General features: G+C 41.6%; 2 protein-coding genes across 2 annotated transcripts; one reads left to right on the top strand and one right to left on the bottom strand.

Moving 5' to 3' along the window:
• LOC129756056 (dynein axonemal heavy chain 6) lies at positions 1–26,384 on the top strand. Its single transcript, XM_055752810.1, has 17 exons — positions 1–98; positions 158–328; positions 397–848; positions 5,826–6,255; positions 6,313–6,408; positions 6,471–6,776; positions 6,833–7,065; positions 7,130–8,975; positions 9,035–10,311; positions 10,374–10,971; positions 11,025–13,388; positions 13,452–13,593; positions 13,657–14,393; positions 14,462–14,728; positions 14,815–17,284; positions 25,823–26,168; positions 26,229–26,384. The coding sequence occupies exons 1-16, from the start codon at positions 16–18 to the stop codon at positions 26,165–26,167; spliced, it is 11,817 nt and encodes a 3,938-aa protein (XP_055608785.1). The 5' UTR covers positions 1–15; the 3' UTR covers position 26,168; positions 26,229–26,384.
• Positions 25,793–27,683, bottom strand: LOC129756057 (uncharacterized). Its single transcript, XM_055752811.1, has 3 exons — positions 27,356–27,683; positions 26,391–26,733; positions 25,793–26,328 (listed from the first exon to the last, which is right to left on the bottom strand). The coding sequence occupies exons 1-3, from the start codon at positions 27,549–27,551 to the stop codon at positions 26,220–26,222; spliced, it is 648 nt and encodes a 215-aa protein (XP_055608786.1). The 5' UTR covers positions 27,552–27,683; the 3' UTR covers positions 25,793–26,219.
• Positions 27,684–27,714: the final 31 nt, after the last annotated feature.

Raw genomic sequence — 27,714 nt, 5'->3', positions numbered from 1 at the left:
AAACATTTTGTGAAAATGGACAAGAAGAATGGAAGTGTTAAAAAATCAAACCTAAAATTTGCCAAACCAAAGGCGGTTTTTCTATCGGATTCAAATGAGTATAAATGAGGTTGGCGAAATAATTCAGCTGTAAAATTGTTATCATTTCGAATTTCAGGGAACGAAAAAAACGTATCGCGGCTCGAACACTCAAATTGAATCGACCGAAACCGCTGAACATCGAAGAATTGATAGAGAAACGAGTGAAGGCTTTCAAGGATAATAGTTTCCTGTTTCTGACCTACGCTTACCCAAAAAGTAGTGAATATTTCGCCCCATATAGTTTTCTGTAAGTTTCGATGCTTTTTAAAGATAAAAAACTTCTCAAAGTTCTTATTGTATTTTTGAACTTTCCAGCGAAGTCCCCTTCAGTAAAGTTGATAAACACGAGTATTTTACAGTGAGCAGACATGGAGTCACTTATTGGAGCGACAAGGAGAACCATTTCAGTCCACTGGACGAATGGCTCAAAGATTACGATAAATACAAAAGTCTGTCAAAGTTAACCTTTTTCCAGAAATTTCGAATCGCAAAAGCGTTACGCCACTGGAGGCAGAACATCAAGTGGGAAAAATATACCAATGCCCGACATGTGCTGGCCACAAATCTTTTCCTGGCACAGCCCAAGCTGGCCAAAGCTTTGCTCTATCTGCGGGAGCAATATGAACTGCTGATACATTTCCGCTTTTTCGACATTTCCGTAACGGAAAATTGGCATCTACCGTACTTTGTGGAAACTCAGATGGTAACCTATGAGCAGGTTCGCGATATGTTGTTCAAATTCAACCGAAAAATGAAAGACATTTTATGTAAGTAGACACCTAGCTGGCATTTAAGTTCCTCGTAAATTTGAAAGGTTTTTTAAATTTGGACAAAAGATTTTAGACTTTCTCAAGTATGAGCTGTCTCTATACAAATTTTGATTTTTAACTCTTTTCAAAAGAAGTCTCAAACAACTACCTCATCAGGCTTCTTATAGAAGATTTTTCAGACGAAGACTATGATTTTTTTCACCCCTCATCAAACAATTTTGTAATGGATTTGTAGTGGAATCGATTGAGAATGGTTGAAAGATGAAATTCCAGTAGGACTCGTTCCTTAAAACTTGATAGAACTGTTTTTATCCCGATTCTCCCGCCATGATGAAATTTCCTTGGTGAAAACCGTGGGAATCGGAAGAAAAACAGTTCTAGAAGGTTTTAAGAAACAAGTCTGGCTGGAATTTCATCCTTCAACCATTCCCCATCGACTCCACCATGTTACACATGCTAGTTGTGTTGCATTTTTGAGTAGGGGAACTGGGGGTATAATGCCCAGTGTGGGCAAAACGCCCCAGTGCGATATCTAGCTAGATATAAACTTATTTTAAGAATTCGGTACGTTTTTCCCTTCTAATTAACTGTAGAAACCTTTTGTACAAAAAATAGTATCAAATATGCGATAATTCCCTGCAAAAATCCGAAAATATTTTTCAAGTCATATTCCTTGCAATTTGTGCCTTGACTTTCGTAAGGAATTACGGCATCTCTCAGCAATAAAATTACCTGACATCTACATATTACAATGATGAACATTGGTCTTGAAAATCATCACAAAACGAAAAATTTCTTTATTCAATTCTTTTTCGCTGAAACAAAATTTTCCCTTAAAAAATGCGTTTTTTTATTTTTTTTTTATCATAAAGTCACTAATATCAACAATACTGTTGATCATACGCAAAAGCAGTGTTCAGATGATCGATAGAAAATTTATTCACCTTCAATATTCAAAAGAGGGATTTCAAATTACTGTTATGCCGTCCGAGATATTTTAATCTAAGTACAAGAACTTTTTTGTTTTTCCGAAATTTCATATTTGGAGCATAACTCAAAAACGGTTCTACTGAAATTTTTTTGATTTTCATTTTCGAATTCAGCGCCCGATTCCACATTAAAAATATTGGTCAGTCAATCAAGTTCACGATTTTTTTTTTAAATTTTGTAAACTAGTGTTATTATTTAATTTCAAATAATAAAACCTTATGAACGGTTTTGAAAACCTTAAAAAATATCTCAATTTCAATTCAAAAATCGAATGCTTACTTGAAATTTATTTTGAAATGTGCATTTAAGCTTAAATATGTTGAATGTAGAACACAGTTTTTTGGCAAACGATCGAAATTTCGAGGCAATGTTGGCTTAACACTCCAGCTCATCAAGAATGTATATTTAAATCTTGTTGATTTTGTGAAATTAATAAGATTGGAAAATTTAACAGTAGGTATAACGACAAAACATTTGGATTGTAGCAATGGGTAAGCTATCTGTCAGTTTGATTGGAACTTTGTTCGCGTTAAATACTCGTTATTAACTTATGTGCCAAGAAAGTATTTTATGTCTGCCGTAAGGATTTTCTGCTTCAACTTCCCCAAGCCACACTACGCTCCAACATCAACTATCTGTTCTGGACATCTGGATCTCAACAACAGATGGCTACTATTAATGACGTTGAAGAATTGCTGATTGTAGAACATGATGGGGGCGAAAAAAGGATGACGTCACGTCGTTAAGACACTGCGGCGAGGTCAACGGCCATTCAATCTTTGGTCATCTTGCTCATCATTGCGTTTAGAGTGCAGCTGCAAGTGACAATTACATTTTTTTTGGTTACCCAGGTGGTAAATTTGAAGAAAGAATTTTACGAATTGGTCCCAATGCACGTCAAGTGCCGTGTCTACATGGAACCAATGAGTCGACTCGTTATATACTCATCCGTATATATATACGCCCTAAACTCCACCTGGGGCCTCAGACAATTTCCCAAACCGATACCTGCCCTAAGGCAATACTCCGGCAGGGGGTGTCTAATTCACGCATACGCGCTACTTATGCAACACTCGCTAAGAAGTTTATTTTGAAATTAAATATCATCCTGACCGCCAAAGATCATCTTCACGTTGTGATCCCGTCGGCTACGCTGATTGTTTTGCGTAGTTCATTTGATAGCTTCGGACTTTTTAAGCTTAGTAAACTTAACTTACGTTATCCTACGTCAATCGCAATTTGCATCAGTCTCCAACTCCTTTGCAAAGCAGTCATTATCCGGGCGAGCCCATCACTGACTGCCTGCCATGTGTTGATGTCATCACACTTCTTCTACAACATGTTGTCCGCTGTCTTTTCTGGTCCGCAGGTGGCGAATATGTTGGCTCGTTCCTCTTCAAATCTTGGACAATAAAATACCACGTGTTCGGTTGTCTCGTCCACGTCACCGCATGTTAGGCAGACCGGGGAGGCCGCATGTCCGAACCTGTGGTGATACTTCATGAAGCATTCATGACCAGTCAGGAATTGCGTCATGTAGAGATCCACTTCGCCTTGCTTTCTCTCCATCCACTCCTTGATGTTTTAGATCAAACGATGGGTCCACCTTCCTCTTTCTAAGCTGTCCCACAGCTGCTGCCAGTTGGCCATGGAGCTATCTCTGGCTCGTGTTCTCACGTTTTGCGTGCCTCTATTTTCGAAGTAATATGAGTCCTCCACCAACAAAACCGAGATGGGCATGACTCTACACTACAACGCATGCAGTCTCCGACGAAACGGTGCGGTATGCACTGATGACCCGCAAATTCATTCGCCTTTGTACACTGTTCAGCTTCTGCTGGTTACACTGGATGTTAAGATCAGATTTCCAGGCCGCCCCTCCATACCGAAGGATTGACGAAACTACACTCGAAATTATCCTTCGCAGACTACTTCGGATCCCCGAGCTGTTCGCCATTATCCTTGTGAGTGAGGCCGTTGCTGTTGCCACCTTCTTGCAAACATACTCAACGTAGTTTTAAAGGCTGAGTCGGTCGTCAATCATCACACCCAAATATTTAAGCTCACGCTTTGATTCGATAGTGCATGATCCAACTGTAATATTGCCTGTTTGCGGTGAAATCAGGTTTGATATCAGGACCATCTCGGTTTTGTGGTGAGCCAACTGCAAACTTTTGGAGTGCATCCAGCTTTATACCGCTTCTACAGCCTCTGAAGCTCTTAGCTGGACGATTTCTGTTGAGTAACCTGTCGCTAGTAGCACGACATCGTCCGCGAAACCATCCAAGTTACTCCCTCTGGCAGGCTCAATGTCAGCACCTCACCGTACGTAATATTCGACAGGACCGGGCCCAGTATCGATCCTTGCGGTACTCCAGCTGTAACATCAATTTCCTTAAATCCTTCGCTCGTCATGTATTGTAGCTTGCGGTTCTGGAAATAGCTTCCCACTAATTTGCAGAGATATTTCGGTATCCTCATTTTTATAAGCGCAAAAATCAATCGCTGAAGGTGTTGCGCACGTCCAATGTTGCTACCGCACAAAAACGGTCCCCTCTTCTCTTCTTGAGTTTGGCTTTATCAGCCGTTTCAATGACAGTTCGAATGGCGTCGACTGTGCTTCGCCCTTTTCGAAAGCCGAATTGATTGTTGGACAATCCTCCTTCGCCATCGGTGTACTGCTGGATACGATTCAAGATCACCGTTTTCAGAACCTTCACAACCGTATCCAGTAGGCATATTGGCCTGTATGCCGATGGGTTCCCCAATGGTTTTCCTGGTTTGGGTAGCAGAACCAGCTTCTGCCGTTTTCAAATATCTGGAAACATCCTTTCCTCTATACAAATTTGCACTGACGTTCGGAACATTTCGGGAGATTTCATGATCGCGGCCTCAACTGCAATGTTCGGGATACCATCTGGACCCGGAGCCTTTTCCAGCTGAAGGGATTTGGCGATGTCGCGCAGTTCTTCCAACGATATTAACTCCTCCTCGCTCGCATCCCAGTCATACGGGACTTGCGGCCAGCTATTGATATTATGATGAGGGAACAGTCCTCTCGTTATTTCCCTCAGTTTTTCGATTTCCTCAGTCTATCAATAAACTGGTGACAATTACATTTAGCACTCGCGATAAATACCAGTGCCTTAAAACCTTCAACAGGGATAACTAACACGTGAACCGTTGAGAGACATCCAGGACCCCCAATTTTTGCTTCAATCTTTATGAACTCCATCTATATAAGCATTGAGATCTCCCTATCTTTCTCACGACGAGTGTATCGAAAGCTCCCGCCCGTGGAAGTGTACAGAAATATGAAGGACATATTTCATCCTACCAATCGTTCTGGCCCGGCTCGCTTAAGCTAAGTTGAGCGAAACACATGCGGCTTATCAGCCACCAGGCACCGGTAACGGAGGTTTCCGTTAGTGCCCGTGGTGGAAAACTTCTACTACCGCGTAGTCACCGGCTAAGGTAGGCGTAAACATACAATTGGGAACAACCAAAGTGAGGGATTCAAAATTTCAGTGCAAATTTCTATCTCCACGATAATAAAACAAGTGGGAAAATCACGACCGGTGTATGTAAAGTGTTTTCTTGAGCATCCTTCTTTGAATTTGTACGACTCTGAGGCGATGTTCAGGGAATTTCAGTGATATTGTTCCTTTAGCTGTTCTTTTATACCGTTTGTTACAGATAAAAGCCTATTCCAACAGTGTCTTCGAACTCATATTTAACTTGATTTTTAATAATTTTAGAATCCTTTCAAAACTACCATTAGCTTTAATATCTGGATCTTGAATCTTTATCAGGATTATGAATGAGAACAATTCAATTCCTCTTTTCTAAGTTAGAAATGTGATAAAACAACAAAAATGTCTAAATTCTGATTTTTAATAAAAAATCTGCTTCAGAGTTCTCGTTTGAAATTTTGAATCTCAGTCTTAAGTCCGAATTTGAATCGAGTATTTTACCTTTTCTCAGATGAAGCTTGTTGCAACACTTTAATGGATCATGGATTTTCGCCCCAAGATGAAGCCCAAGGTATCAGCAATAAGAAGAAAATTAAAGATATCATGAGTTTTACGGAGAGAGCGAATAAAAGGAGACTGTGCGCTATGTTGGCCAGATTTTTGGGTTACGTTGATCATACCATGGTTCATCTTCTGCAGCATGTGTTAACGGAATCTTTTCACAATATGGCCAGCATTTTTCGAGGATACTTTATGGAAGAGCGACACGATAAATTGCCTTTCATGACGGTTGAGCTTTTACTAAAACCTACAACAATCGAGGTGGATCCTTCAAGGGAAATTACACTTAACTTCATAAACCAAATTTGTATTATGGTGGTGGAATCCACCAGGAGTATCGAGCGTTTTCAAAGTGATCCTTATTTCAATCTTTTCACAGAGTGAGTACGGAGGAACCTATGCGAATTTTTTCTTTGAAAAACATTCTATCGTTTCAGACCCATTATAATGGGGAGACAAGAAGATCGACTTTGTGGAGCTCCTGCAAGTTTCAATTTTTTGGTTGAGAACAATAAGCAGTTTTTAGAAAACCTGTACGTAATAAGGTTGCAAGCAACGTGTTGAAGAATTTCGAGTAAAAATTTTCTCTTTCTAGCAAATCGATCCCAGATAACTTTCAACAAGCATATGACATGATTGATGAATACATCGTTCAATTCGATAGATTAAGAGAGAACTACCAGAATGCATTAGCCATGGACCGGGATTTGATTCGATACGAAACCGATTTATACACTTTACGGGCCTATTGTGAGAAGTACAACTCAGAGTTGGCAGATCTGGAAAATGTGCAGAAATCCGAACAACTAGGTTTGCTGTTGATCAAACAAGCTAGTTTTCGGGAGGAGATAATACCAGTCTGTCAGGAATTGCTTCTTGTATTAGAGCAAACATTGCCAAAGTAAATAAAAAGACGGTTAATCAAATATTATTCTATACTAACACACATATTTTTAGACTGGCATTGGAAAAGATTGATTACGTCGAACAAAAAGGCGAGGAGATCTCAACTAAACTGCTTGTTGTCCCGGAGGAAACAAATCATTACATTTATTATTTCAACTTCTTGGAAGTTTGTGATGAACAGATAGAAAACTTGGAAACTGAATTGAATTACGCCCACGAAGCTTTGAAAATCATGAAGATTCATAGCATCCCTTTTAAGGATGAAGACAAAGACAAATATTTGGGTAATACGAATGACTTAATTAATCGAAAGAATTTTTTCAACAGCAATTTATTTTGTTTCACTAGATATGGAAGAGTTATTGACAAAAATTAAACAGATATTGGATTTGAAGCGTGAGCAGAAGCATGAACTGATCAGTAAATTTGAGCTTTGCCTTCAAACTGACATAGCGAAGATTTTTGTTGAGGTTGCTGAAATAAGCGAAGAAGTGCTCAAGGATTGGCTGTTAGATATCAATTCAGATCCTGCTCAGGTGCGTGATTGTTTGATCGATTTATCCGAAAGGTTAACATCGTGTCAGCGGAAGGCTCAGGAATATCGAAAATATCAAAAAGAATTTCGCCTGGAAGTTACTCGCTTCGATAAGCTTGATGTAGTAATTCACGAAGTGAAACTTCGACAAACGTTATGGGATAGCGTACAGCAATGGAGTGATAGCGTTGTCTTGTGGAGTGAAATCAAATTCAACGAACTGAATGTGGACGAAGTAGAAGCTCTTAATTTCAAAATTCTCAAAAACTGCGCTATGTTGGATAAGAATCTACCCAAAAACGAGATCATTCCTAAATTGAAAGCTGAAGCCGAGGAATTCAAAGAAAAAATACCAGTTCTGACTTATCTTAGAAACCCAGCGCTGAAAACTCGTCACTGGATAAAAATTGAACAAGTTTTGGATAAGAGAATTGCTGGAGAAGATGATATTTACATTCACACATTTGAAGAAGCGCATGCCTTCGATGAAGAAGTGTCTAACGAGTTGATGGAAGTTTCAAACATGGCGAGTGCTGAAGCTGGTCTGGAAGCTCTACTGAACAAAGTTGAAAACTCATGGAAGGAGTTGGAATTAACGGTTGTCAGCCACAGGGATGCTCGAGATGTGTTCATTCTGGCCGGTGTCGATGAGATTCAAACAATTTTGGATGATTCTAGTATTAATATATCTACTATAGCTGCATCCAGGCATGTTGGTCCAATAAAGGCCAAAGTAGATGACTGGACTCGACAGTTGGATCTGTTCTCTCGAACATTAGACGAATGGATGTTATGTCAACAGTCATGGATTTATCTAGAGGCCATTTTCTCTGCGCCAGACATTCAAAGACAGCTTCCACAGGAAACTCAGATGTTTTTGCAAGTAGATAAAAGCTGGAAAGATCTTATGAGACGCGCTCAGAAATCCCCAATGGCACTGAATGCAATGACCACCGAAGGGGTATTGGAGCAACTTCAAATAAATAATGTCCTGCTAGAAAAGGTTACCCGGTGTCTAGAGGCATATTTGGAAGTCAAGCGAATGGCCTTTCCAAGATTTTACTTTCTTTCCAACGACGAATTACTTGAGATTCTCGCTCAAACAAAAAATCCACATGCGGTGCAACCTCATTTGAGAAAATGTTTCGATGCTATAGCTCGAATCGAATTTGGTAAAAAGAAAACGGAAACAGGAGAAACCATTATGACGAACGATATAGTGGCCATGATATCACCAGAGGGCGAAAGATTGACTTTTGGAGTGGGCTTGAAAGCTCGTGGAGCAGTTGAAGATTGGCTTTCTAAGGTAGAAGAAGCGATGTTTCTAGCAGTGAAGAGATACATGAGACTGGGGTATCGAACCTACCATACCAAAGATCGTTCCTTTTGGATGCAAGAACATCCTAATCAGATTGTCTTGACAGTATCGCAGCAACAGTGGTGTGCCGAAGTTCATGCCATTTTGGATGGTGAAGGAAATGTTCTAAATAATATGGAACAATTCAAAAATAAATTAGTAAAGGATCTAGCCATTTTGGCGGCCATTGCAAGAACCAATATTTCGAAACTGGTTCGAAAGGTTTTGTGCGCATTGATTACCATTGATGTGCATGCGATGGACACTATAAGCCAAATGATCGATAAACAAGTGACAAGATCGTAAGTGTTGAACCATTTTTGGGTATTATTCTTTAATTGAATAATTTCACAACTTTCAGAACGGATTTTGAGTGGTTGAAAATGCTTAGATATTACTGGATTATTGAATCTGATCTCGTGCATACGAAAATGGCATCGGCTAATTTGCCATATTTCTATGAATATCTAGGCGCGGGCGGAGTTCTGGTCATTACTCCTCTCACTGACAGATGTTACCTATGTCTTATGGGGGCATTACAGATGGATTTAGGAGGTGCCCCTGCAGGACCGGCCGGCACAGGAAAGACAGAAACAACCAAGGATTTGGCAAAAGCTCTCGCTATACAGTGCGTCGTCTTCAACTGTTCCGATGGATTAGATTACAAAATGATGGGCCGATTTTTCACGGGTTTAGCACAATCGGGAGCGTGGTGCTGCTTTGATGAATTCAATCGCATAGACATAGAAGTGCTTTCAGTTATCGCACAACAACTCATTACAATTCGTAACGCAAAAGCAATGAAAATGAAACGATTCATGTTTGAAGGGCGTGAAATCCGACTGAAGCCGTCGTGTGCCGCCTTCATCACAATGAATCCCGGATATGCGGGCCGTACAGAACTTCCCGATAACCTGAAGGCACTTTTCCGTCCAATATCTATGATGGTTCCCGATTATGCACTGATAGCTGAGGTTATTCTGTATTCAGAAGGCTTCGAAGCATCCAAAGTGTTGGCGAAAAAAATGATACAGATGTACAAACTCTGCAGCGAACAGCTTAGTCAGCAAGATCACTACGATTTCGGAATGCGAGCCGTGAAGAGTGTGTTGGTCATGGCAGGAGCACTGAAACGTGCTTCACCAGATCAATCTGAAGACATAACCCTGATTTGTGCACTGCGGGATTCGAATTTACCAAAATTCCTGGCGAATGATGCGATACTTTTCAAGGGCATTCTAGGGGATCTGTTCCCTGGTATTGATTTACCAGACCCTGAACGAGGCAATCTGCAAACAGCAATCGAGGCGTGCATGAGTGACAAGAACCTACAGATTGTGCCAGATTTAGTTGTCAAAACTCTTCAATTGTACGAAACCATGGTCGTTAGATGGGGTGTCATGTTGGTGGGACCAACTGGTAGCGGCAAAACATCCGTACTTCATGTCCTGGCAAGTGCCCTCGAAAAGCTGTATCATGACATGGTAGATGGACCATATTATAGACCCGTTAACATACAAACGCTGAACCCGAAAGCAATCAGTATGGACGAGTTGTATGGATTTGTAAACTTAGCAACAATGGAATGGAAGGACGGTCTTCTTGGCCTCGCCATTCGAGCAGCAGTTAATGTGATCGGTTTGTGGTCGTGTCACTAGCAATATCGTGGAGCACTGCCTAAATTATTTTTATAATTTCAGAGGAGGAGCATCAATGGGTAGTTTGCGATGGACCAGTAGATGCTGTTTGGATAGAAAATTTGAACACCGTCTTGGATGATAATAAAATGCTTTGTCTTGCGAATTCAGAACGAATAAAACTGACCAGTTGGGTGCATATGGTTTTCGAAGTTCAAGATTTGTGCCAAGCATCTCCAGCAACTGTATCCAGATGCGGCATGGTGTATCTGGATCCACTTCATTTGACGTGGTCTGCTCTAATAACTTCTTGGTTGGATACGGTTGAGTCTTGTTATTTGGATGATGATTTGAAGGAGCACATTCAGTTTTTGTATCAGCAGTATCATGAGGGTATGACAAAATATTTGAATCGAAAGTGCCGATGGAGTATCGATCAGGTGAACATTAGCAAATTAACTATGATGACTAAACTTATGTTTTTGATACTGAAAGCAACACAAGGAATTAATTTGATGGAACGTGGAGACGCTAAAAGTTATGTATTTAAACTATGGACGTGGTGTTTGTTGTGGTCGTTTGCAGGAAATCTTATGGATGATTCGAAAGTAGGTTTTGAGAAGCATTTAAGGAACTCGTTTCAGGAAGGAGATGCTGCCTTGTAAGTTGAACAATCTCAAAGCGTTATAGCCATCTATAAATTAATTTTTTTAGGTTACCCGAAGGCACTCTATGGGACTACAGAATCAATCCAGATATCAAAAACTGGGAAAGCTGGTCTAATATCCACCCAAAGTTCAATTATAATCCAAATGTTCCGTACTTTGATCTACTGGTGCCTACGTTAGATACTACCAAATATGGTTATGTTGCTGATATGCTGTTAAGGGATCAGTCTCCTGTTCTATTCACCGGAGATACAGGAGTAGGAAAATCTGTACTAGCAAGAGACATTCTGAACAAACTAATGCAGTCGAATGTTATTCCCATTTTCGTAAATTTCTCTGCCCAATCTGGAAGTGCTCGTACTCAAGAAATCATAGAATCAAGACTTGAGCGTCGTAAAAAGACTCTTTTGGGAGCACCGATCAATAAAAAGATCATCATTTTTATCGACGATGTGAATATGCCCAAACTAGACACCTACGGCAGTCAACCGCCGATAGAACTTCTACGTCAATTTTTGGATTTCCACGGAGTTTATGATCGAGATAAAATGTACTGGAAAAGTATAGTGAATGTAACACTAGGAGCAGCTTGTGCACCACCAGGTGGCGGAAGGAATGTTTTGACGCCTAGATTCGTTCGTCATTTTGCTTTGCTCTCGTTATCAACACCCAACAGTGATACGATGAAAACTATATTCAAAGAAATTTTATCAGGGTTTCTTGGTGATTTTTGCCTCGCCATACGTCCATTAGCGGAACCACTCATTGAAGCTGCAGTATCTGTTTATGAACGCATATCCGAAGAATTGTTGCCAACTCCAAAAAAGTCTCACTACGTTTTCAATTTACGAGATCTATCGAAGTGCGTTCAAGGTATATTACAGGCCGATTCATCTGCTTACGCAAGTCCATTACAAATGATGAGATTATTTTACCACGAAGCTTCACGCATATTCTATGATCGCCTGATAAGTTTGGAAGATAAATCGTATTTCAAGAAATTGCTGCAGGATTGCTGTGACAAATACTTCGAAATGACGGTTGTACATCAAAACGAAACTCTTCTATTTGGAGACTTCATGGTCTACGGTCAAGCCGTGGAAGATCGGGTATATGAAGAGATTAAGGATTCTAAGAAACTCAAAAATATTCTCATAGATTATCTCGAGGATTACAACTCGATGGGAGGAAAAGAGATGAACTTGGTGTTTTTCGGAGATGCGATTGAACATGTGGTACGCTTGGCTCGATTATTGCGTTCGGAAAGAGGAAATGGGTTATTGGTTGGCGTTTCTGGAATGGGAAAGCAAAGTTTGTCTCGACTGGCGGCCCATATTAATGGTTATCAATGTCATCAAATAGCATTGCGACGAGGTTACGACCATACTTCATTCCATGAGGATTTAAGAAAAATTTACTGGATAGCGGGAGTTTTAAATAGTCCATTAGTTTTTCTGATAACTGACACTCAAATCGTGAAGGAAGAATTCATGGAAGACATAAATAATATTCTGAACTCTGGCGAAGTTCCAAATCTTTTTGAAGGAGATGAATATGAAAAAATTATTTTAAACACTCGCCAGCCTTGCATAGAAAGCGGTTTTCCGAATACAACTAGAGATGGAATTTTTGAATTCTTTATTAAACGAGTTCGTACCAATTTGCACTTGATCATCTGTATGAGCCCGGTAGGAGATACTTTTAGACGCCGTTGTCGAATGTTTCCTTCGTTGGTAAATTGTTGCACCATTGATTGGTTTGTAAAATGGCCAGCAGAAGCTTTACTATCTGTAGCAATCGGGTCGTTGAAAGAAGTGGCTGAGAACGATACTCAATGCAGACATCTTGCCCAAGTGTGTGTCATGATTCACGAAAGTGTTGAAATTATCTCTGAGAGATTCTTCAGAGAAATGCGCCGACATTATTACACAACACCAAGCAGTTATCTTCAATTGCTGAACCAGTATACTGTGCTGGTGCATAGAAGAGTAGAGTTGATTATGCAAAAGAAAGACAGAATTGCAAATGGATTGACCAAAATTCTAGAAACGAATGCTGTAGTAGCAGACATGGGTGAAGAACTAAAACAGATGGTACCCATACTGGAAGAAAAATCACGGAACATGAAAGAGCTACTAGCTAAACTGGATAAAGATAATAACGTTGCTAAAAGTGTAAAGCGCAGCGTCGGTAAAGATGAGGCTGAAGCCAAAATCAAAGCTGCTGAAACCCAAGAGATTGCAGATGAAGCAGCGAAGGACTTAGAAATTGTGATGCCCACATTGAAAGCTGCTCAGGATGCACTGAAAGCTTTGAATAAGAATGATATTAACGAACTAAGGGTGTTTCAAAAACCCCCTAGATTGGTGCAATTTGTTATGGAAGCCGTATGTATACTTCTAGGGGCAAAGTAAGTTTTAGAGTTATTATGAAGCTATGACATGATTGATCGCTGATTTTTTAAACCTTTTAGAACGGACTGGAATGCAGCAAAAATTGTGATGGCGGATGTCAACTTTTTGAAAAAACTCGAAGAATACGATAAAGAACATATACCTGACACAATAATTAAAAAAATTAAAACATATGTTGAACATAAGGATTTTCAGCCACAGGTATGATTAAATTATTGTTCCTATGAACAAGAAATGACAAATATTTTTGTTCAACAAATACAGATTATCGAAAAGGTTTCCAAAGTGGCTAAGTCAATGTGCCTTTGGGTCATAGCAATTGAAAGGTTTTCCAAAGTTTACAAGGTAGTTGAACCGAAAATATTGAAACAAAAAGCCGCTGAAGAGGAATTGAAACAAGTCATGCAGCTGTTGAAATCGAAACAGAACGAACTTGCCGAAATCGAAGCTAAAATACAAATGTTGATGGCCAATTTGGAGGAAAAGCAACGGGAGATGAAGGTGTTACAGGATCATAATGATTTGACTACGGCTCGCTTGAATCGGGCTGGTAGATTAACATCTGCATTGGCAGATGAAGAAATCCGTTGGCGAGATACGGTTGAAGAACTAACAGCAGAACAATTCGCCGTTCCTGGTGACGTTTTGGTTGCGTCAGCTTATGTTGCATATTTAGGAGCATTCCCAATCGACTATAGACGAGAACTGGCTACTGTGTGGGTATCCGAGTGCAAGAATTTGGATATCCCTAGCAGCAAAGAGTTCAACTTGATCAAAATATTGGGCGATTCATATCAAATACGGCAATGGAACATGTACGGCTTGCCGAGAGATGAAATCTCGATTGAAAACGCCATTATTTCAACACAAGGAGGACGATGGCCTTTGATGATTGACCCTCAAGAGCAAGCCAACAGATGGATTCGTAATATGGAGCTCGGCAACGATCTAAGAATAATTAAATTGACTGATGTAAACATGATGCGTATTCTAGAAATATGGTAATTTTTAATTTATTTAAATACCAACATGTATTAAAAACTTAAAATTTTTGTTTTCTCTATCGAAGCATTCGTCAAGGAATACCGATGTTGATCGAGGATATCCAAGAAACGCTGGATCCAGTGTTGGAAAACGTTCTTTTGAAGCGTTTGTTTATGCAAAATGGGCGCCTTATGATCAAGCTGGGCGATGTGGATGTAGATTACGATCACAACTTTCGATTGTTCATGACCACAAAGTTGGCGAATCCGCACTTTTTGCCCGAAATTTGCATCCAAGTTTGTTTGGTCAACTTTTTGGTATCGAGAGCTGGACTCGAGGATCAACTATTGGCGTGAGTATAACAGCTTGAACTGTATACGAAATGAATTTTATACAAATTAAAATCAAAAATAATTATTTCTATTATGTGTCTTTCAGTGACATCATTAAAATAGAGCTCCCGGAAATGGAAAGACAACGCAATGATCTGATAGTGCGTATAAACGCAGACAAGCAACAACTGCTAATGTTGGAGGACAAAGTACTGAAAATGTTGTACAGCTCACAAGGCAACATTCTAGACGACGAGGAGCTTGTCGATGCTTTGAACGAATCTAAAGAAACTTCTATGGTCATCGCAGATCGTTTAATAGAAACAGAAAAGACAGAAACGGCCATCGCCGCAACTCGGGAAAATTATCGTATTCTAGCAGCACGCGGTGCAGTCCTCTATTTTGTGGTGTCCTCATTGGCGGAAATCGATCCCATGTATCAGTTTAGTTTACGATACTTTTCCTTGGTTTACTGTTCGGTGATAGCGAAGCCTTGTGAAAGGATGGAACTTCGCGAAAGATTGCGAACTTTGCTGGATGATATTACATTCACCGTTTTCTCCAACATATCTCGGGGATTGTTGGAAAAACACAAACTATTGTTTGGGTTTTTACTATCCTTTGCCGTCTGCAAGGAAGTAAATGAATTCTCAGACGATCAATTTTTCTTCATACTTCGTGGCCCGACAACTCGGAACTATTCATTGGCTGAAAAACCCGAATATGTAACAGACAACGCGTGGTACAATTGTCGTTTTTTGGAGGATAATTTCGAAAATTTCGCAGGATTGTCTAGCCACCTAAACTCTTCAATACGAATACAATTGCAAGATTATGTAGAAGAGTTATCTCCTGCACCAAAGATTATAGAACCTTACAAAAATTTCAACCAAATATTAAGCCCTGCTGAAAAACTGATGTTCATAGCTGCGTTGAAAGAAGAGAGTTTAGTAATAGCTATAACCGATTTTATCCGCTTTAAACTTGGAAAACAATTTACTGAGCCCCCAAAAAATACAACTTTACCGCAGCTATATATGGATATTTCATCAACAACGCCACTTGTTTTTGTGCTCTCGCCAGGATCTGATCCTATGACTGCATTGATCAAATTTGCGCAGGAGAAGGAGTTTGGAGAAAAACTGTATTCTATTTCATTGGGGCAAGGCCAAGGACCGGCAGCAGAATCTCTAATACAAAATGGCACTAAACATGGCCATTGGGTGTTCCTTCAAAACTGCCATCTTGCAACATCCTGGATGGAATCAATGGAAGTAATTGTTACTAACATAGTCATGGGTCTACAGCCAGCGCACGCTGATTTTCGTCTATTCTTATCATCAATGCCAGCGAAAACTTTTCCTATAAGCGTTCTGCAAAATTCTGTGAAGGTTACAAATGAACCTCCAAAAGGGCTGCGAGCCAATCTGATACGTTCATTGAACGATTTGAATGTTGGCGAATTTGAAATGCATGTTTTAGGCCAACATTGGAGAAGTATGATTTTTGGTTTGTGTATGTTCCACGGAATTATTCTTGAGAGGCGAAAGTTCGGACCTCTGGGATGGAATATAACTTACGAATTCAACGAAAGCGATCGAGAATGTGCTTTACGCACTTTAGATATCTATTGCGAAAGAGAAATCAAAGCTCCAATACCGTGGGACGCTTTAGTATATATCAACGGAGAGATTACATACGGCGGCAGAGTAACGGATAGCTGGGATCAGAGATGTTTAAGATCTATTTTGAAAATATTTTCCTCTGAGGGCATACTCGTAGAAAAATATAAATATAGCGAAAGTGGTCTCTATTATTGTCCTGAAGCCCGTTCCCTAGAAGAATATAAGACCTACGCAAACAATCTACCTATTCACGATCCTCCAGAAGTCTTCGGCATGCATGAAAATGCCAATATAATTTTCAACAAAAACGAGACTCGCTTCTTCGTTGAAACACTTCTTGATAGCATAAGTGGAGGTGAATCGTTGAGCGAAGCAGCAGCTGCCCAGCAAGATAAAAATTGTCTCGAAAAAATCCAAAGTATCAGAACAGCTATTGCCAAAGCTATCAACATCGACAACCCTTACCCCGATTTGATGAAACGAGACAACAAAAACCGCATACCTTCTCTAAGTACCGTTTTACTGCAAGAAATCGAAAGATTCGACAAACTACTAAATGTTATACATATGAGTTTGAACGATCTAGAAAAGGCTATACAGGGATTCGTGGTAATGTCGGAAAGTTTGGAAACTATTTATAAGGCGTTCACAAACAACCAAGTCCCTGGCCTGTGGCATACGAATGGATTTTTGTCAACTAAATCGCTGGGAAGCTGGATTTTCGATTTCCAACAACGAATCGAATACATCCAGAACTGGTACGACGATGGCCTTCCAATTTCTTCTTGGATTTGTGGTCTGTTCTTCCCGCAATCATTTCTGACCGGTACTCTTCAAACTTATGCTCGGAAAAACGATATTCCCATCGATACACTGAGGTTTGATTTCGATGTCATGAATTGCAAGCTCAACCAACAGGACATCTACGAAAGACGAACACGAGGACAGAAGGTACGAAACTTATCTTATAGCTTTAGGCCGGAACAAATGTGAAATTTTTCTTTTGTCACCTTCTATCCCTCTGTTCGATTTCTTCGAAAATCCCGAAGAGGGAAATAAATAAAATTCAAGTTGTAATTTAAAAATTTGTTAAATTTTTCGTTAATTCAAACGACAGTGGGAAAATCAAACTGTAGAAGATGGGAATTCTATCATCTTTTGTGTTCGAGAATTTTCAAAGATTGCCAAATTGAATTATTTTTAATTATACCTCCCTCCAAATCACGTGGAGAACTCCAAGTGACAAAAGAAAGATTCCAAACATGTTCCGGCCTTATTCTTTTTTTTTTAAGGCTTGGCTTATAAACCAAATTTTCGAACGTTAAGTTTTTTGTGGCGTTTAAATAGGAGTTCATCAAACAGCAGAGAATCGATCCCACGCCATCTAGATGAGAGTTTAGGAGGCTAACCCCTTGACCACTAGTGAACGTCACCAAATTTTAGAACGTTAAGTTTAACCTTTTTTTTCCTGTTTGATTGCATAAGTTTGCATTCAAAGAGGCGTTCGAGTATGTAAAAATGTGGCCGGATGTGAGTTTACACGTATTTTTTTAAGCGAAAACTCAAAATTATCCATTTTTGTCAAACAGTACCCGAACTGAACCTAATGTCTTTCGTAGATTTTCTTTTCGATGGAATGGAAAAAGAGAAACTTTGTTTTCAACCATTTTCAGTGGTTGATTTGATTCAATACAATTATTAGAAAATATTTTCTCAATTTACTCTTAGTTGGTTGACTGTTCTTAAAAAGTTATCGGATTGTTAACCAAATTTTCAATTTTGTTTTCTGAAATTTTAGCATTTGTTCATATCAAATAAAATATTTGTATTTCAAATTTCTAAGATGATATACGGTTTTTTTTATCTGGAAGTACTCTATATGGAGCAATGCAAACATTTGTTTTTGGATTTCTGCATTTTTGGCTCTCCTTCTGAATGTCATTTCCTTTTTTATGAAAAATCAAATAAGTACCACATAATAAGTTAAATATTCCTGGACGTGGAACATCTCCTGCTGAATTGCCGTCAATATGACGATATAAGAAAAAGATTGCAGCTAACAACATCTATAAGAACTATTTTGTGCAACAATACAGAAATTGAAAAGTTAGTGATCACATGTCTTAAAGAAATCGACTGCTCGATAAAATTTAGTCAACTAAGAGATGAATGAACTTTTAGTTTAAAGTCTCTATAATTCAACAACAAACAAACAAGTTAAATATTCGACACAAAATTTAAGAAATGTTCGATACGGACCGGTTGCCCAGATTTCGTTGAAAAAAGACCGGACTTTGCCCGGCTTTATTCAATTTATTTGCAAAATCTTATGAAAAATTCAAACTCAGTTTTTTCTTTTACTTTAGCGTCCAAGAACGATTTTTTTTAAGCAAGTTTGATCTGAAAAATCATCCACGGGTTTTTAGAAGCCTAAAATACGATTTAAAATCTGCTGATGTGTTTTGATGGAAATTTTTTTTAAGAGTTTTTTTCTTGATTTTCATTGAATAATTACGTGATAAACCAAATTTGTCCGGATTATGGGTTAAAATGTTTGAAATCTTACTTACTTACTTAATGTTCCCGCGCCGATCCTCCGGTGCATAGGGCCGTTGGAAAAGACCTCCACTGTTGACGATCCGGATCCAGCGTCTTCATTTGGTCCCAGTCAAGATTCTCGTCGACAGTTCGGATTTCAGCGGCTAGGCTTCGCCGCCACGAGTTTCTGGGTCTGCCTCTTCTTCGATGTCCTTCTGGATTCCATTCAAGCGCCTCTCTGCAAATTTCGTTTTCATCTTTTCGCAGCGTGTGCCCAATTCATCTTCACTTACGTTCCCGAATCTCGATTTCTAGCGCCCTTTGATGACACCGGTGATGTAGTTCCTCATTTGAGATCCAGTTGGAAGGCCATCAAGCGCGGATGATATTCCGCAAGCAGCGGTTTACAAATACTTGCAGTTTTCGCGTGGTTACCGCGTATGTGCACCAAGTTTCGCACCCGTACAGCAATACGGATTTGACGTTTGAGTTGAAGATTCGGATTTTCGTTCGTAGAGAGAACTGTTTCGGAGACTCGCAAACGCAAATCGGGCTTTTCTGATCCGGGTTTCGATGTATTTCTTGGTACCACCATCAAGCGTTATCTGGCTACCAAGATACTGGAAGAACTCCACTTTCTCAACTTGTTGCCCAGCTACCATGAGACTGGAGGGATTTCCTGTGTTGATCTCCATCGACTTGGTATTTCCGACATTGACTTTGAGACCTGCTGCCTTGAAGCTTTCGGTAAGGTCTTCGAGTTTGCTCTGCATATCCGGTTGTTTTTGGGCGAGCAAAACAATATCATCAACCAGGTCAAGGTCGTTCAGTTGCTCCATTGTTGAAGGATTCCACGGCAATCCTCGGTTCGGTGCACAGTTGTTCGATCCAGTCAGAATCTCATCCATTACTATTAGAAAAAGTAGCGGTAATAAGATACATTCTTGTCTCACTCCAGCAGTTACCGGGATTGGTTCGGACAAGAAACCGTCGTGCAAGACCTTGCACGAAAATGCCTCGTACTGTGCTCCGATGAGATGAACTAGTTTCTCTGGGACTCCTCGTCGCCTTCGAGCCGCCCAGATGTTTTCATGGTTAAGTCGGTCGAATGCTTTTTCGAAATCAACGAACACCAGCAGAGAGTCCTGGAATTCGTTGATTTGATCCAGTATTATTCGTAGAGTTGTGATGTGGTCCACACATGATCGTCCGGATCGGAATCCAGCTTGTTGCCGTCAGAGTGTAGCATCGATTTTCTCATGGATCCTGTTCAGGATCGCTTCGGAGAGTACTTTGAGGGTTGTATAGATCAACGTTATGCTTCGCCAGTTACTACACTCTGTCAGGTCTCTTTTCTTCGGGACCTTTAAGAGGATACCCTGCATCCAGTCGGCCGAGAATGTTGCAGTATCCCAGATGTCAGCGAAAAGACGGTGCAACATTTGTGCTGACAAGGCAGGGTCGGCTATCAGCATTTCAGCCGGGATGCAATCGATCCCAGGTGCTTTGTTGGATTTCATGTTTTTGATTGCCGCTTCTATTTCAGCCAGCGAGGGCGCTTTCGAGTTGACGCCATTAATGCGACTTACTGTTGGTGCTTCGAGCTGCGGGTTCTGTTGGCCATCGCTATTCGTGACTCGGAAGAGTTGTTCGAAGTGCTCAGTCCATCGTTTGAGCTGATCTGTTCGATCGGTCAATAACTGACCTGCTCGGTCTTTTAGCGGCATTCTTGCATTGGTCCTTGCACCACTGAGGCGGCGAGAAATGTAATGAAGTAATCGGATATCTCCATTGGCGGCGACTCTTGTTCCCTCTTCGGCTAGGAAGTTTGTCCAGGCTCTCTTGTCTCGTCTACAAGCTAGTTTAACTTCCTTTTCCAGCTCCGCATATCGTAAGCGGGCGGTTGCTTTGGCTGACCCGGTACATGCCTGCTTATTTCCGACTTTCGGCTATCTCCGATCATCGACCATCCTCCAGGTTTCATCCGACATCCATTCACTTCTTCTTCCACAAACTTTACCACGGCTCGTCGTGATAAAGGCATTCTTGATTCCACGCCACTGTTATTCGACTGTTCCGTCTGTCGGCAATTCCGAGGCTCGGGATTCAAGCTGTTCAACGTATGCTCTTTTCACCTCTAGATTCTCCAACCGGCGGACGTAGTATCGACACCCGACTTTTTTCCCGCGCCGTTGGACACGCGCAACTCTCAGTCGTATCTCGCCAAGGATCATCACCTGGTCAGACGCAATGTCTGCGCTTCGTTTGTTGTGGACATCAAGAAGGCTCCTTCTCCATTTTCGGCTGATGCAGATGTGGTCAATTTCATTTTCTGTTCGGCCATCTCGGAATACAAAAGTGACCATGTGCTGGTTGATGGGGGAAGAGCGATTCACCGATCACTATGTTGTTGTTGCCACAAAGTTCTACAAACAGCCAGGGGTGCCAGGTGGTTTTGACAAAAGTCAGGACATCGCGATGAAAAAAATTAGGATTTTTCAGGACACCATTAAATTGACGAAAACAACATGCAGCTCTGCTTAGATTGCATAACTAAAGGCGAAGTACAGGTGCTTAAGACGCCTAAAATTATGCAAATAAAGCATAAGAACTTTGACTGGCCTGAAGTCAATATCGCACTATTTAGATATCATTTGAACCAAAGATGATCATCGGTAAAACCGGCTAAACTATTTTTTTGATTTTTTCACCATTCCACATTAAATTTAGTTATTTGTTTGTTTATTTGTTTATTTGTTTGTTTAGATATTTTTTAAAAATCAGGACGTTTTTGGAAAATCAGGACGGCATCTCGAAAAACAGGACAAATCCGGAAAAATCAGGACACCGGTGTTCTAAATCTGGCTACGATTATTCATTCGTTTATCGGTTCCCATCTTATGAGGGCCGCGTAGGCCTGCGGGTTTAACAGGAAACCAACTCCTCGTTCACGAGAAGCATGTTCTCCTCGTTTGCCAGAGTAAAGCAGGACTTGCCCGGACTGTGTCTTGTCCTTGTCCACTGTGTCCAGCGTTAGGCCAGCTACCATGAAACTGGAGGGATTTCCTGTGTTGATCTTCATCGACTTGGTCTTTCCGACATTGACTTTGAGACCTGCTGCCTTGAAGCTTTCGGTAAGGTCGTCGAGTTTGCTCTGCATATCCGGTTGTTTTTGGGCGAGCAAAACAATATCATCAACCAGGTCAAGGTCGTTCAGTTGCTCCATTGTTGAAGGATTCCACTCCACTTCCAAGGATTCCAATCCTCGGATCGGTGCACAGTCGTTCTCATCCATTACGATAAGAAAAAGGAGCGGTGATAAGATACATTATTGTCTCACTCCAGCAGTTACCGGGATTGGTCCAGTATAATTAGTAGCGTTGTGATGTGGTCCACACATGATCGTCCGGATCGGAATCCAGCTTGCTGCCGTCGGAGTGTAGCATCGATTTTCTCCTGGATCCTGTTCAGGATCGCTTCGGAGAGTACTTTGAGGGTTGTATAGATCAACGTTATGCTTCGCCAGTTACTACACTCTGTCAGGTCTCCTTCCTTCGGGACCTTTACGAGGATACCCTGCATCCAGTCGGCCGAGAATGTTGCAGTATCCCAGATGTCAGCGAAAAGACGGTGCAACATTTGTGCTGACAAGGCAAGGTCGGCTTTCAGCATTTCAGCAGGGATGCAATCGATCCCAGGAGCTGCGGGTTGCGCTGCGGATTCGATCGGTCAATAACTGACTGTTATTTGACGTTGAAGTTGTTGAATACTCAATCCATTGCCCCCATGGAGGGTGAACAAGCTATTTTAGTCGTCTGTTATGATACCCCTTCTCAGAAGGGAGCAGCACTGAGCGTATAGAAAGAATTTTCGATAAGTTACATGGGTCTGCCCTTGTTCCAAATCTGGCTACGATTATTCTTTCGTTTATCGGTTCCCATCTAATGAGGTCTGTATTTTTTTTTTAATTGGTAACCACAGGTGGTAAATCCCGGTTTACGGGACTGTATTCCAAGGCACGGCGAGCCACCGCGTCCCCCAGGTTTGCTACTCTGGGTCCATGGGTACAATGGGAAGACTCATGATATACTCCGTGTATACCCCCTACTCCCTAAACTCCACCTGGGGCCGCAGACCTGGTTCCCACCTCGAACTGTTTAGTACACTATGCTTCAATAGTGGGAGGCCTATTCGCGCTAATGCGCTCATTAAGGCAATACTCATTAACGAGACCACTTTCAGCAAAACCTCTCATCCTTACGACTCGACGCCTGAACTCTCCTCTAACGACTTGAGAACCGACATCTCCTCGCAATGACTCGAGATTCCCACACAAACCTCTCCTCTTCGCGACTTGAGGCCTGATCTCTCCTCTAACAACTTGAGATCCGACCCCTCCTCGCATCGACTCGAGGTTTACCTCTCCTCTGCACGATTCAAGGCCCGATCTCTCCTCTAACGACTTGAAATCTGACCTCTCCTCGTAATGACTTGAGGTGACCACTTGTACCCCTCCTCTTGTTGGTAAGGGGCCTGATCCCTCCTCTTTCGACTCGAGACCCGACCCCTTATCATAAAGACTCGGGGTTGACCACACAAACCTCTCCGCCTGAAGGTTTGAGGCCTCTAACGACTCGAAGCCCGACGTCTTATCTTCAGGGTTTGAAGTTTGCCACCTTGCCGTCGTGTGCCAGATCGAGAGCAGCTTATCCTACACTCGCGCCTGTCACGGCACACGCGCGGGACTTAACGCAACGACTCGGATGATTCCCGACGAAGACGTCATCCTACTCCGACTCGAATGGCTCACCCGGCTTCGAGAGCCACTCTACCCGTGGGTATTCCCCGAACGTGGATTTCCACTGCGAAGAAGGTCATGTCTTATCCCCGCTTCTATCGTTGAGAACCGCTCTACTCGGATACTCCCCGAAGGTGGAGCATCCTACGCACGAACGCGGCGCACCCACGGCATCCGCTACGCAGAAGGTATTGTCTTATCTTTGTAACTTCAAACCGTGGGATCGGACGCACTCTACTCGACAGCCCCCCGTCGATGGGGTCAGTCTACTCCGACCGTTGTCCGGTCTTCTTTATCCCCCTTGGCTGGCAACCCTAGGATTTTTGGCCCGCGGATTTTCCTGCCCGTTGTGTGCCAGATCGAGAGCAGCTTATCCTTATGATGCCTTATCTTTGTAGCTTCGATCAAGGGATCGGACGCACACTACTCAGATGCTCCCCGTCGATGGAGTCATCCTACACCGTTCGCGGACTGCCGTTGGTTCCAGCTTCTCTGCAGGGCACTCATGATCGGGGTGAACCCATCGCTGACCGCATGCCAAGTGTTGGAATCCGCACACATCCTCTGTACAACGTTATCTGCTGTCGTGTCGGGCCCACAGGCTGCAAATATGAAAGTACGTACCGCCGCAAACCTCGAACAGACGAACACCACATGCTCAGGTGTTTCCTCTTCTCCACCACAATCTGGGCAGTATGGCGAAGCCACATGTCCAAACCGGTAGTGGTACTTCATGAAGCATTCATGACCAGTCAGGAATTGCGTCATATAGAAGTCCACTTCACCGTGCCTTCTTCCTATCCAGCTCCCGATGTGCGGGATCAGACGATGGGTCCACCTTCCTCTCGTTGAGCTGTCCCACAGCTGCTGCCAGTTGGACATCGAGTCCTCATTGGCGAGGTCTCGTACATTGGGCGTGTCTTTTTTGTCGTAGCAATAGACATCCTCCTCAAGCAAAACCGAGATGGGCATAACACCCGCAACTACACAGGCGGCTTCGGACGACATGGTCCGGTATCCGCTGATAACCCGCAGGTTCATCAGCCGCTGAACGCTGCTAAGTCGCTGCAGGTTACAGCTTCTTCCCAGGGCCTGCCTCCAGGCCGCTGCTCCGTACCGCAAGATCGAAGTGGTCACGCTTGCCAGGATTCGCCTTTTGCTGCTTTGGATGGCCGAGGAGTTCGGCATCGTTCGTGTGAGCGCGGCCGTGGCCATTGCCGCTCTCTTGCAAACGTATTCGACATGGCTCGTAAAGCTGAGCCTATCGTCAATCATCACCCCTAGGTACTTGATTGCGCGTTTGGACACGATATTGCACGGTCCAACGGCAATGGTACCTGTTTGGGGTGAGATCAGGTTGGTGATAAGCACCATCTCGGTTTTGTGGTGGGCTAGACGCAGGCACTTGGAGTGCATCCAGCTTTCCACTGCCTGGATAGCTACCGTGGCCAGTAGCTCAAATCGGGAGCAGTAGGTTGTTAGTCTAAGGTCCCTATCCCGCGATGGGGCTGCCATCTTGGACTTAGCTGGCGGGAGTCGCGTTTCATAAATTCAGCCGCTCGCTACGAGATAGACGCTGTTTGAGCCGCCCCTGACCTGGTGAATAGACGCTCGGTTGTTGTTGCACGCCGCTCCTGACCTGGGGAACAGACGCGTACGGCCACCTTCTCGGTCTGCATGCGACCAAAGCATCCACCGGAGTTGGGTACCCGATCTCCGCTTAGGTTATTCGCATCCCAGCCGGCACCACCTTATTTTAACACCATATGGTCGCGATTCGACCAGACCGAACTGAACGCCATCAACATTTTTTCGAGACACTTGACCTTAAAGTGCAAATATTTTCAACTAGTTACAAAAACGCTGAAATTTATGAACTAGAATCGATTGTTTATAAACCAAGGAATTTGATTCTGTCAATCTTATTCGCTATTTTTATCTGGTATGGTGATTACACGAGATTCAAATTCTGTTGTTTCTAAATTTTCTCATGGCGCTCAGTTCGGTCTGGTCGAAGCCCGGCCATATAACGCTACGTCGTTTCCTTAACCTTATTATTTTTTATATGCAAAACGCTACAACAAGGATGTCATCCTGAAGAACCTACAAATTTGTATAAATAACATTCAATTATTTTATTCATTTTGTTTTAGAGCAACTCGCTGTTCGAAGATCTCAAGGTACCTAATTATGGAATACTGATTCACGGACTTTTCATCGAAGCCGGAAAGTGGGATCTAAAGGAAGGTGGTTTGTGTGATCCACGTGTGGGCGAGCTAGTGTCGCGATTGCCTGTAGTTTGGTTGAAACCTTGCACCGAACTCGAGGTTGGGCATCGTTACGAGACACCGTTGTACAAGACAAGCGTGAGAGCCGGCGTTTTGTCTACCACCGGTCATTCGACAAATTTTGTGCTGTCTATTCTGTTGGACTCGCAAAAATCTTCAGATCATTGGATTTTACGAGGCACTGCCCTCGTTACTCTTATCAGTGACTAAGGTTTGTATGTTTAAATACTAGTTATGAATAAAATCTATAGATTAACTTACATTATTTCAGAGCGAGTAAAGTATCGATGTTGGCTTCGACCTCTTTGACAGCTTTCATAGCGTGTGCGTTCCTGGTGATCACTTCATGAATCATAACTTTTTGAGTGGTTCTATAAAAAATAACCTTATTTTAATATCGATCGTTTTTCTAAGAATATTCAATAAAACTTACTCTGCTTTAATCTGTAACGCTTTACTTTCTGCATTTTTTGTTTCTACGCTATTTTTCTGGTACGGACCAGTTCTCATTTCTGCGCAGAGGTTCATGAAATGTAGTTTCCTATTTTTCAGCTTTATCAGCTTTTCGGTCAAAGATCGCTTTTCAGCATCCAATGTTAAAATTTCCTGCTGGTGTTTGTAGGACACTGAACCGAGCGAATCAAGATTGTTGTCCGTGAGCTTAAGCAACCTATCGATGATCGGACGTGTGTGTTCTAGTACCTTTGACTCAACGAAACGGTTCAGAGCGACACGATCATGATAACTCATTTCAACATTGCGTATGTAGTCCAATCCTGAAATGTATTTAAGAATATTGTTAGAAAGAAATTTAGGATAAGCAACTCTTTTCTGGTCAATTAAATGAGATAAACTAATGCCAAAAAGCTGAAACAAGAGCATAGCCAAAAAAAACTTTTTTAAGTAAAGGGAGTCTCTTGAAAGCAGTACAATTCTATTTTTCAATTTATAAATTTTATTAGAAGGCCGAATATATTTTTCCGCTTTGGGTTAGTATATCACTTGTTGATGCAAATTACAAATTAATACAAACCACGGGCTCATTTTTTTCTAGGAATTTAAAGCATGGGTTTACATCCCGCTCATCGCTAACGAGTTCATACAAATAACGAGTTGATACAAATTGTGAGTTCATAAGTTCATACAAATAAAAAAAAAACAATAGAAATCATTAGTTAACATAAACGCAGTTATTTTGTGGGTTTTATCCACACTTTATGGCTATTTTTTTTTAATAATTAAGGAATTTCTATGGAAGCGTTTTATATAATTTTTGAAACCTTTTACCCCAATTTTTAACATGTTTGCAGGAGATTTAATTATCTAGAAAAGTAATCAATCTGATTAAAAATTCATAGATGAAGATCATGAATAATGTAGAATCTACCACTCACTCACCCAGCGGTAAAGGATTATCGGACAAGTGCACACCGAGCAGGGCCCGATTGTTAACGGACAGTGGACAGTTCGGTAATTTCAGCAACTTCATAAGCAGTTGATTTTTACGCAGCCGTTGCAGTTCACAACGTATTTCTTCTGCATACGATGAGCTATTGAGTTCACTTTGATTGAGCAAAAATCTGGACTCGTTCATTGTCGTTGCAGAACGATGATAGTTTTCGTTATTTAATTAATATTAAATTTTGTAACCGTTCACTATTTTGAAATTTTGATTTTAAAATTCCGCCAGTTCTCGCCAGTAAAATTGAACAAAATTTTGCACACTCATCGAAAAGTAATAGCAATCTCAAAATGTT

This window comes from Uranotaenia lowii, chromosome 3, assembly GCF_029784155.1.
Source record: "Uranotaenia lowii strain MFRU-FL chromosome 3, ASM2978415v1, whole genome shotgun sequence".
Lineage (NCBI taxonomy): Eukaryota > Metazoa > Arthropoda > Insecta > Diptera > Culicidae > Uranotaenia > Uranotaenia lowii.
Note: the sequence above shows the minus strand (reverse complement) of the source record. Positions and strands in the feature narration are given on the sequence as shown.